This window comes from Dysidea avara, chromosome 3, assembly GCF_963678975.1.
Source record: "Dysidea avara chromosome 3, odDysAvar1.4, whole genome shotgun sequence".
In the NCBI taxonomy this organism is placed as follows: Eukaryota; Metazoa; Porifera; class Demospongiae; order Dictyoceratida; family Dysideidae; genus Dysidea; species Dysidea avara.
This window is the reverse complement of record NC_089274.1, coordinates 24,326,782-24,339,049: the sequence shown is the minus strand read 5'-3', so window position 1 is coordinate 24,339,049 and position 12,268 is coordinate 24,326,782. Positions and strand designations below refer to the sequence as shown.

Below are 12,268 nucleotides of genomic sequence, written 5' to 3'. Positions count from 1 at the left end.
GACAATATCAGCATATTAACTAAACTATATATGTATGTATATAAAGGTGATTCAGTCAAGAACAAAATGTAATAAGTACATAATTTCTATCCATGATATATATAGGTGGATCAGGGTAGCTATATATGTGAAGTCATTAAACAATAATCATTTCTCTCAGTTGACTAGAGGTATATACATAGCTAACTTGACACTTTCATGTCTGAAGTTGCATATGGTTACTGTATATTACTCACAAACATTAGCAGGTCTGTAGAAACAATTCAGTTTTGTCCAATTAAATGTTGCAATATAATTTATAGCCACTTATGCACGAGTTGTCCATATGTGAAACATTCCTTAACCATACAGCTATCAGGGTTCATTGTAGACCCCATTTGAAACTGCTTATAACCCCTTGAAATTTAAGAATTTACACTCCTGTCAAGTTTTAGTACTTGTGATCTCAATTGTATTCAGTGCTTCCAATCTTATATGATTGCTGCTATCTAATATAAGAACTCCCACATAGCTAACTGCTTTGTGATCATGCAATAAGATCACTAAATTCCATGACTGCATGTATGTACTAGCTACTATTATTATCTTAGCCATGATGTTAACTCTCCATGGACAATTTACTGTTACTTTACCACATCTTCCTCTTCTAAAGTTTAAGTGTATACACTGTTAACCTTATATGGCATGTAGTCCAGAGTGCATGATGGCTACTAATTGACACTTGGTAGCCAAGTGTAGAATATAGTGTAGCGAGGTGTAAAGATGCTTGAAAATCAAGTCCATTCCTAAGCAACTACTGCATGCATGACTATAAGAGAATTAAGGCTGCACGCTTACTAGTATGTAATAAGATAACAAGTTGTTTTGGACTGGACTTCTGTAGAATGTTTGTTGAACATTTTGTGAGTTATTGCTGAAGCTGCAGCTAGGGTTTGATGTTAATGTGTGGCATGCTACAGAAATGTGTCTCGTTTGTGTTCACCCCATGCAAACAGCATAATATATACTGTTCTGACCACTGTCTTTACCATTGAGTTCACAATAAAATTAGAGTCAGATACACTACAAATACTCTTTGTTGCTGTAAACTTCCTGCAGTTTTTCATGGCAAACATATTTTAATACCATTTGTTGCAATCAAGTGGAAAATTTTAATTCTTTCTTACCCACTCATGGTCAGATATAAAAACAAACAGCATCAACCCACAGGAAGTTTCTATCACCAAAAAGGTTTTGTGGAACTGAATGGATATTAAGGAAGTTTGCATTGCGAATGACATACATCATAATAACTTCTATAATTGTGAAATAACGTGTTATTTCAGTGACCACCCATGCTAAAAACTAAGGTTCGATTTATTTGCAGTTAATAAAAACTCCTTTGGCAATATTGACTCAAAACAGCCTTTAGACACCTGTAAGCACTTAGTACAGTAGCACAGCAAAAGGCACCTAATCCATGTATGACTACCTGCAAAAGATTAAAACTTCAGCATTGGCCATAGCCAGTATTTGAGGGGTATTGCACTATGATTTACAAATAGTATCAGTCCATATCAAATCATGCTGTGAGATGTATATATACATATTCAAAATCAGTTTGCTTATTATCACATAAAGTACTGAGGTGTTAATTGCATGGGCCAGTAAAAATTGTGGAGAACAGGTGTAGCTACTTCTTTCCTTTGACTTGACACTTTCTTGCATGAAGTTGTATTATAGAAATCAGGGTATCAACAAAAGTTTAATTTGCCAAGTGAAGGGTATATGACATAATTTCAAACTATATACATTAGTGCTAAGAACTTAATTAGGTAATAGAAAGATAATCTAAAAATAACATCAAGTGTTACTAGTATTAACACAGTAGTAAGACAAGTTGTTAACTGTTGATATAGCGACCTGATAAGTGATGGATGGTGTTTATTACTTGGCAGTAATACTATACTAGTAGTATACTAGTTATAACACAAGCTGATAGTTGTTATAGTGGTAGTCTTGTTGCTGTACCAGGAAGAGAAATCTACCAGCTAAACCCATCAACACGTGGTACATCTGGCTACTATGCAATTAAGTAGAGGTGATCATAGTATACTGTGACATGTAGCTAGAATGCAGAGGATAGCCAATGTTGATGCTGATAAGGATGATCACTGTCCCAATGGACGACAGTGCTGGGTGCTATTCTACTATTTCTTATACTAACAATGTTCTCTACTACAGTGTACGTGGAATGGTGATAGGTTCCCAGAAAGCATCTACTGATGCATTTGCTGCTTGCAGATATCCATCAAGATCTATTAACGGTCCATATCGATGGTGTGTCTATAATTTATGGCCTCCAACGTAAGCACATTTGGTCTTATGAATTGGTAATACTGAGAATTTCAAACGTGATGATGACAGTATATCTCCTGTTTGTCCACGTGTTGAATTTCCTGGTCAATCACCATCAGCTTTTGTCCATGACAACTACTACTGCGAGTCTGGGTCATCTTCTCTAGTCAGTGCTGATGAATGCTTCACCAGTGACCCTGTGTGGGATGGAGATAGTGAAAACAGTTGTTGCTCTAATCCTGGCCTACTGTGGTTTCAAGATATCATTGACCACTAGCAAGGATATTAAAGTAAGGATTTGTGGAGATTCATCTTTTCATTAGTAAAGACTACTAAAATGACTTCTTTAGTGTGTCAACTGCATTTTACATTTTATTGTAAATGTAAGCTTGTTTGTCTGTATAAAATGAACTCAGTGTACTTTAGTGGTAAAGGGTTCCATGCAGTACAGAATGTATCATGATAGATCTGCAAGAATTCTTGCCATACCACCAGGTATTATCTTGCAGCAACAGAACCATCACTTAAGTATAGTCTGCCCTTTATAAAATTCAGAAACTACTTCAAGCACTACTATACCTACAAAATTAATCTTCTCAGTTGCTGTATACAATAGTTTCATTTTCATATTAAAACCCTGAAACAAAAACTATCATCGAAAAATTGAACATGTGATTGCATGAATATTGAAATGTCAAAGTTCTGTATTAGCATATAGCCTCTGGGTATCCATACCACAGGGGTATAGCTGGTGATGTCAGGACACACTAAAATCTGGAAGAAATGAACCGCAAAATTAATGCCAAGCATGAAAGTGAATGCAAAATTGTGAGAATCATTCCTATAGTACTTCCTACAGTACAAGAATCGAAGCTTTTGCCTCAGGGGTCCAGCAGAGAGTAAATCTTTACTATTCTTTAGAGATTCCAAACCCTATTACCATGCAAGTAAAAGACTCTAATACAATAGTCACTTGGAACAAGAAGTGCACAAGAAACAAGTTCAAAAATTTCCTTAGGGACCTCTATAACTAACACCAAAAGCTGCAACCTGTTATGCTCTCTGGCTTTTGTAACTACTTTTGCAGATTACTGTACATTGAATTGGTATCAGTTTCTTCAGATAAACAAGACTGAGTTAACCATTCCCTGTGAAATACAAAGTTTCTAATGTGCAGGAATTATTTTAACCATTCACGATCATCTCCCATAGTTTCTACAGTATGTAGAGTTTAATCAGTCATGTGCTGATGGTATGTAAAGCATTTTCTGCATTCAAATAGATTCAACCCCAGATTGCTATTTCACAGGTCCAAAGGGTGACAGTGCTTACAATAAATAAAAGATGAAATCTACCTAGCTAAATGAAGTTCTTTATACCGTCCAATTTTTTTTTTTTTAAGGTATAGTCAGCTACATCATTAATGTCTGTTTAATTTACACATACTTAAAATAAAAAGGTAGTTTTATAGCTGCTATCTCTTCTTTTTATGAGGGTCAGTATTGTACACAGAATAGTCACCGGGTTTAGTGATGTAGAGAGCCCAAGGGGCGTGGTGATCATCATGATGCTTCTTGGGGTGCGTGCCTTGTTCTAGTAATAGATCAATGTCTTCTTCATCACACATTTCAACTAAATCCCCACTAGAGTCTTTGTAGTTGACGACAGGGTTGGTCACCTTCAGCTGTTGACTACACATTAAACAAGAGACAGTTACACACCAACATTATTGTATAATACACACTACTGGAGTTGAGATAACAAGTTCTGTGCTAAAATTCCAGTGCATTCGGGCTTATGTTCCTTGTGTATACGGTCAGATGTATAAGTCATCATATAATGAAAGCCACGGGAGATACTACTATACAGCACACATTTGAAGAGAAAAATTAATGAATTGATAGTCAACATTTTCCATTAACAGCACTCATGTGTGAAAACGTTATTTTGCCATAGAAACTAAGTGTATATAGAGTTGCTAGAAAGAATATTAAACAACAACAGCTGAAACAAACTTCTGAATGTGATCTGGAAGCTACCAGTCCTGCAAAAACTGTGACGCCCCCTGTGGGAGCGCCTATGATAGCAAAGTTGTCTCTGTTAGTGGTTTGAACTAAACAAAATAACATGGACTGTATTTGTAGTAGCTAGCACCTTGCCAGCTAATTAAATGCAATGCGGTCTCGCCCAAAGCCTTCACCTATCACCTGTAAAACTGAAAAGCAGGGGCCGAACTGATTTCAGCAATCAACCAGAACACAAAATCCAAACAACAGCGTGCCATTATACACAGTCTGGTAGTGCCCACCCCTTTGCTTTTAGAGTAAGGGTCTGGCGATCATAGCATGTGGTACTTGTGCTACTACCACTATAGTGGTAGAGCCAATCAAATTGCAGTATCCAGTTTAAATAAGTATTTGTGACATAAAATGTGTAGTTTGTACCATGAGTAACACAATAACCATGGCAACCAAATTTGGAGTAGTTGGAAACTCCAAGATACACCCACTGTAATTAAATCACAAAAATACTAATATTTAATACTATATTTAAGCACAGAGCTTATGAACATGCTTCAGGGTTGTTTGTTTCAGGTAGTTGTTGCATTTTATATTCTTTCTAGCAATTATACAGTGAGTTTTTATGGCAAACAAACGTCTTCAGGCAAGTCCGTTTGCGAGTCTGTTTTCCAGTCTGTTCCATGTTTTAGTCATATCCAAACCCAAAGTTCCACACTGACCACAACACCACCTGAATATGGATGGGACAATGTGGATAGAGTTAAGGAAACAACAACAGCAACTGGGCAAAACCTTGCGATTACAGGCTAGCGCACCAACCACCACCACCAACACACACACACACACACACACACACACACACACACACACACAAACTCACTACAAAAATAACAACACACACAGTACTCACAGTCTCATACACAAACACACAGTCAGCACATACACACTATAAACATACCATATAGCAACCTTCAGTTGTTTCAGTTTTGGTTGACTGATATAGCTCAAGTCAACTTCAATCTGTCGGGGCACATCGTTATGGTAACATGTGATCTTGCCGAAATCATCATCATCATCCCACTCATCCTAAACAACAAATCACCATAACAACTAAAGAGAAAACTGCATAATATGGACACTTTAAAGTTTCAAATGAATACCATGAATATATACATGTAACACTTTCACACCTCAGATCAAAGGAGCCGCCCTGGATACATTTCGTATGGAGCCCAGCTAGCCAGGCTACACATATACAAAATGTAGCTGGGCTACAACTGGGCAGTGATTATATAGACGTTGACGTCAAAATAGATCATGGGGATCAATTAATACTCACGTGATTAGGATGCACGACTTGGATTTTGCCTTGAAAACCACTCAGACAAAGAGCATTTTGTTATCCCTGCCATCCTACAAGTTGAAAACCATTGGACTAAGGTGAGAACTAGTGCGGTAGCTTATTCACCGGTCATTTCAGCATGTTTTCGAATACAGACATTTCCCCATCACAAAGCTACCAGTCTGCACGGAGTAACCACTCTACAAGCAAGCTTACCTATCTAGGCCTTTAGTGAACTCTGTGCTTTTCCATAAACGATTCAATAGCATTGATTACAACATTAAACTCGCATAACTGAAATTCTCCGTGATATCTCTAGGATATATCCGTTCATTGTAACCAGAACATACTAGTTGGTGACCCATAATCGAAAATTTTAGGTACACACATATAAAATATCGAGTGGCTGCACTTGTATTGGCTTGGGTGATTGACCGCCCTGTACAGGCTATCAGCCTGATAATTGTTACATATTAGCTGTACATGGGACATTCGGGCTTTACCCGATATGTATGTCCTCTGCCCTCGGGACCCTTGGACAGTTGGGTATACATATCAGGCAAAGCCCTCATGCCCGTGTTACAACAATTACATATATTTTAAGTGTATTGAATTTCTTATGCAACAAGTGTCACACCAACAGGTTCCAACACATAATATTAAATTTAACAAATCATATGTAATATGAAAAAGCCAAATTTGACACCTCACAAACACGAGCACCAAAAACAGTTAACAATGGTGACAGACTACGCAGGGCTTGTAAAAATGTTCTTAGTAATCCGTACTTCACAAATCTGTTCCTACACAATGTAAGAGTAGTGGACAGACAGATAGAGAGGTATCTATAGAAACGGACCACGTACAGATTAGTGATATCAACAAGTACATGTACTACAGATACAAAGAATGGTTAATACATAGTAATGCTCTTGCTTCATTGTAATGAAATCCTATGCAAACTGGAATCAATAAAATGAACAGCAGCACACTAGCTAGTCAATACTGCCTATATTAAACAGTGAATACAAGACCATTGGCTGCTATAGACAGAATTCTACTGTGGACAAGTGCCAACTAAAGTGATCTTTGGAGGAATATGAGCTTTAACCTATACAATGCAATTCAACCAGTCTTCCTCTGCTGTACTAAACCTCACTGTAGGACACTGACCATGAGATATTGTATGAGGAGGTACAATAGTATGGGACATTATTCAATCTTTAGAGACACTATAGAGGTTTTAGTACAAAAGTCATACCAATGCCAAGCACTTTGAAACTTATCTCATATACTGAGATTTAAAGTGCACCCATTAGATCAGTGTATGAATTCACAAGGTTGTCTTTCCTCCTCACAAAGGATTCAACACGATCTAGAGTATTCCATTAGAGAAGCAACACTACACACTGTCACAGATGATATAGTGAAACATCCATACAAGTCACTATTAATACATACATGATACAAGCAGGGAAACAATACTACAAGACATTGCATTATCTATTGCCCTAGAAACAAACAATGAAATCTATTTATACGGCTTACACTAGATTGTATGTCATCTTCAATGTCATAAAATGCTACATCTTCAATGACATCGATATAGTTGGATGGTATCAGTCCAGTGTTCCCATCAACTTTACCCTGTGGTAGGATCATGTGACTAAAAGGTGGGTGGGGCTGGGTAGCTACACACACCTACCTCATACCATTCAGCACTGACTTTGTGGATCAGTTTGATGATGGTACCTTCAGTGAAGCTCAGTTCATCATGGTACTGAGCATCGTAGTTGTAGATTGCCTAAAATTTACATACATGATATTTCATCTAGAACATTTTATCAATTGAACTTCAATTCTGGGAACACTCATATTTTACTATCTAAAAGTTGTATAACTTTTAAGAACCACAACAATACCGACTAATTTTATGTTTTCAAAAAGGCAGTACTAAGTTTTAATGATGATAGTCTATTAGACATACACAAGAGCACGTTAACATACCTTAGCTCTAGGACTTCGGTCTGTAATCAGTTGAGGAAGAGGTTTGTTGGGTTTGGTAAGTGCAGAAACTCTCGGAGGTGTAGGTCTGGGTGGGGCTGAAGATTTGTTTGCCTTTCTGAGAGTAGGAGGTAGGGGTTTCCCCGGCTTGCTAGGCGGACTGGTCCTGCAAGAAAGACGTACGTGGATCTAAATGCAATTCATATACTTTTGATTTTTTGAACTTTAAATATGGGGGTTTAAGAAATGAATGTGGTTTATAATCAAGTACAAACACAGTTTACTTACCTCTCTGGTTTCACTACGATGTTGTTATTGGAACTGGTGTTGCCTTTCAGTGGCTTGCTACCAGTGTACTCTTTGCCATCCTTTGATGTCTGTCTAAGGAAGCCAACAACAATAGAATCTTGTGAAATATTGCCTGGAAGTGCTAACAGATTCTGTGAATAGAGTTAAGTGACATTCTAACAATATGTCCATATCATTATATGATGGATGTATGTCAGAATGTATGTATATGTAAGGGTGAAACAGTGCACAAGAACATGTACACACACTGCATATTATTACACATACATACACACAGCACACACGCATGTACACAACACTATATGTACGTATGCACATAATACACAAATACACATGCACGTGCGCACACACACACACACACACACACACACACACACACACACACACACACACACTACACAACATATACACATTATACGTACACACACAACATATACACATCACAAACCTTTAAATAAATATTCAATTCAGGTTGACGTTTCTCTGCCACATCTCTCACCGAACTGCGGCCAAGATAAATCTTCCCTATTGAAGCAATATGAAAGCAAATGGTCTAATTTGTATCTTGCCCACTCTTTAAGTTCAAGTGTACACACCATGATGTCAACATCCTAGCTAAAAGCCATATACACTCTTCTTCAACTGACATCACTTAAATACCTAGCAACCAAGCATAAACTTGGAGGTTTATATAGTACATTGTACAAGTGCAATGGACCATTAACACATTGCTCACCTGGCAAGTCTGGTAGTATCCGATCCTTGATGTTTATACTTCCAGCATCAATGACAAACCGGTCGTCCAATAAACCAGCGAGTTCGTTAAATTGGCGGTAACGTCGATAAATGATGTACTTGTATCCAGTGTTGAGGGTAACCTCAATGACATATGCCTAACATAACACAGTAGTAACATTATACATACTTGTGCGTGAAAAGAGAGGGAAGGTAAATGGGAATGGCTGTAAAATTTGAACCGCTAAGGCATACTAAAGCACAGTTTTTAGATACTAAGAGATGCTATGCCTTGTAGTACTACACTCACGTAGTATTTTGAGATTCCTTTTCGTTTCTCCACATCAATTATTTCAGCGTTAACAGCGTATTCCTCCTCTTCTTCTCTAGAGAGAAGTTACACAAATCGAGTGTGAAACGTAATCTCTATCGTCACTTACGTCTGTCGGAGCGTCTTCTTCGAAGTCATTCTACAAAAACTATTTAAAGATATTGCTACTACTCAGCCTACACGTCTATATAGTTGAGTGCACGATCGATGAATGTACTCAATGGCTTCTTGCAGCGTTTAATTCGTACTTGGTCACGTGGCCATTAGCGCGTTTTAATATTTATTTCGATTACAAATTTTGCGAACTTTAAATTGTAATTACAAAAAGCAAGGCTTAGTATTTAGTATAAATATACAAAGTAAAAGAAACTAAAAATTACAACTGCTCAAAGGCAAGGGTTAGAAAGTTTGCAGGACAAAATCCCTTCTCATTTGTTTTGACAATATCTGGCGTAACAAGTTCAGCTAGCCACCAGTCCGAGTTGGTGGCATTATCTGGCACAAACACAAGATCACCTCTTTGTAAAGTCATTTCATCTTCTTCTTCAGCAGTGAAATTGTACAACGACATATAAACCTTCTCAAGATCCACCCCATTGCTCGGAGCTTCGTAAACTTCATCTGTGTCAACTATTATCTCAATAGGAGAAGCAGCAGATTCAATAATATCTTGTTGCATCTGGCTCTCACAGGCAAGATACTCCTCCTCTTCTTCAGGCTGAGGATGCTCGTCATATAGTTCAGCGTCAAATGTTTCATTAGAAGGTTGTGGCATTTTGGGTATGGTAGGAGGAGCGACCATCCTTGGCTGGGGTAGGTGGCTCTTTTGCACAAACCTTTCTTCATCTGAATCATCTTCTGTTGGAATGCGATTATCTGGCGAAGCCACCTCTTCGTAAGATTCCTGTTCTGGTTCATCATCTATGGGAGAAGGTGTAGGGGCAGTTGATGGGATAGATGGATGCTTCAACGTATGCATGCTTGGATCAGGGAGGTCAGTTGCTAATGGTGAATTAGATGGCAGTGCTGCACTCTGAGCATGTAGTAGGGCACTCATCCACTTTGCCCTTTGATCAGCAGTTGTTGTTCTGAAATAGTAGTCTTTCCCAGACTCGCGACAAGTTAACTTGAAGGAAAATTGATGCTTTTTCTCTTTCGTTTTGTCTGGAGCCTCAGATACATTGTATGAACTAGCCTCGATGAGGTTGTTGAAATTTTTGCTCTTCTCATCTTTGAAGAAGTACATTAAAGGACCATCTAAAATACAAAACCGTTTCTGCCATGTGTTATGCCCTCGACCACCCAATTTCTCAAGAGCTCCCTTACAAGTTGCTGTTTTTAAGTCGCTAGTGCTAATCCTCTTATCTTTCATGGTCTTTGCATATTGCCATAGCTCAGGACGTGAAAGGCCATCTATTTCTTCAGCAGGTTTACCGGTTGCTTGGTAACCAGGAGGCTCAGGTGACATACGAGTAGATGACTTTGGTGGCAGGGGTACTGCATTGCTGGTCAAGCTAGTAAAAGAGCTACTAGCAACGGCTGGGTCTTCATAGTCTTCGGGTTCTTCATCACCGCCATTATTCCCTTGTGCTCCATCTTCTGCTGGCAACTCTTCATACAACTCATCAGCTAGTGCTTCCTGCTCAGTCTGTGCAGACCCTAATGTGGTACCATCTGGCATAACCACTTCACTCGGAGCCTCGTAATCTTCCGGCTCAATCTCGGGAGATCCTGGCTGCATAGGGAGGTATTCTTCTTGGTCATCGTCATCTTCATATGCCGGTGATAACGTGCGAGGGATTGCTGCAGGTCCTCCTGGTTTTATTGGAGGTTTCATTGGTGGTTTTGGTCCTGTGTTGGTAGATGATGGTGTGTTCATACGTGGCCGGACTGAAGGGTTGACTGAGTGGACATTGATCAAAAGACTGTCAATCAGTCGCACCATGTCATTACGCTTCTTCTCATTTATTGGCTGTAGCCGCTCACAAGACAAATCACCAGAAAGAAATCCCTTGATTTCTACATAGAGAGTAATAACACATGAATCATATTTGGACTAAAAATGTAATAATTAAGTTAGTACAGTTTGTGTGTGTGTGTGTGTGCGTGTATGTGTGTGTGAGAGAGAGAGAGTTAGCATGTGCAGATGTGTACATAGTGCCCTGTCTGTTGCAAGCAGTGTATGTAAATACTATGTATATAACATTTAATGCAAAGTACTACAGTGAAACCTGTGTAATCAGGTCACTGCATAAAGAGGTCACCTGTCTAAACTGACCATTATAAAAATCTCCACATGTACCAACTGTGTACAAAGTGACCTACTTAATGTAGCCACCTCCTTAACGAGGTCAGAAAATTTTGGTCCTATGATGACTGGAATAGACAGGTTTCACTGTACTAAAAATAAGTACATACAAGTTGAGCTCAGCCCTGAGCAAGAAATGGATTTTTACTCAAGAAAATTGATAATGGCAACAGTAAAGGTGTCAAGAGCAGACATGTGTGGTTTGACTCCACTACAAGTTCATGAAAGGGCCATAATAGGTTGTGTAGGAAAATGTATGGTAAAATCTATTATTGGTCAAACATTTGTATGAAGATTTTGAAATATTTTTAGCACTACAAATGAGCCAAATTTCAGTTTTCCATCCTTCAGTTGCTTTTTAGGGTTCAGCTCAACATGTACATACCATAGTCTACATTAGATTTTTGTGCTTAACTGTACCAAATTTCCCTGTGTACATGTAATGATACAATGTGGTTAATTATTAATTGGTGTTGTAACAATAAAATTCCCCAACATTGAAGCCACAGTATACATTTAGTGTTACTATGACAACGGTACAGGAAATTCAGACACATGTACCACACACTATGACATAAGGGCAGGAAGTTCATAGTTTAATTAGTTTACAAAGGTCACTGGATATCTCATTTCCTACCATAAACCTTAGCTATATACCTGTAGCACTGTCATTATATTCACTAGATGGGACATCTGGGTCTACGTGCTACTTGTCTGTACATTTTTTGGGAAAATTTGCCCACATACTGTTAGTAGCTGAGGAGCACAAGAAAAATCAATTTGCTTATTACAGCTCAAAAGTGTACCAACGTTCATTTTTCCTACAACCTAAAACTTAAGCACATGCATCAACTTTCAAAGAGGACAACAGATCAGGGAAA

At 38.3% G+C, this 12,268-nt stretch overlaps 2 protein-coding genes across 2 annotated transcripts in view; both read right to left on the bottom strand.

The window, feature by feature from the left end:
- Positions 1 to 3,718: 3,718 nt before the first annotated feature.
- Positions 3,719 to 9,342, bottom strand: LOC136250386 (neutrophil cytosol factor 4-like). The gene is made up of 10 exons (XM_066042591.1): positions 9,189 to 9,342; positions 9,059 to 9,134; positions 8,750 to 8,906; positions 8,462 to 8,538; positions 7,993 to 8,144; positions 7,708 to 7,870; positions 7,406 to 7,504; positions 7,249 to 7,347; positions 5,317 to 5,444; positions 3,719 to 4,028 (listed from the first exon to the last, which is right to left on the bottom strand). The coding sequence occupies exons 1-10, from the start codon at positions 9,215 to 9,217 to the stop codon at positions 3,812 to 3,814; spliced, it is 1,197 nt and encodes a 398-aa protein (XP_065898663.1). The 5' UTR covers positions 9,218 to 9,342; the 3' UTR covers positions 3,719 to 3,811.
- Positions 9,336 to 12,268, bottom strand: part of LOC136250385 (src kinase-associated phosphoprotein 2-like) — a 4,675-nt gene continuing 1,742 nt past the window's right edge. The window contains exon 2 of the mRNA XM_066042590.1: positions 9,336 to 11,098. Coding sequence (XP_065898662.1) covers positions 9,456 to 11,098 — 1,643 coding nt within the window. The 3' untranslated portion in view covers positions 9,336 to 9,455. The remainder of the gene's footprint in view (positions 11,099 to 12,268) is intronic.

What these genes read in the sequence shown, in the direction of transcription:
- LOC136250386 (XM_066042591.1), bottom strand. Translation starts at nt 9,217, where the DNA reads ATGACTTCGAAGAAGACGCTCCGACAGAC. An exon ending in ATCGTAGTGAAACCAGAGAG is followed by an intron (nt 7,871 to 7,992) that starts GTAAGTAAACTG and finishes TCTTTCTTGCAG; the next exon opens with GACCAGTCCGCCTAGCAAGC. An exon ending in CAACTGAAGGTTGCTATATG is followed by an intron (nt 4,029 to 5,316) that starts GTATGTTTATAG and finishes TTTAATGTGTAG; the next exon opens with TCAACAGCTGAAGGTGACCA.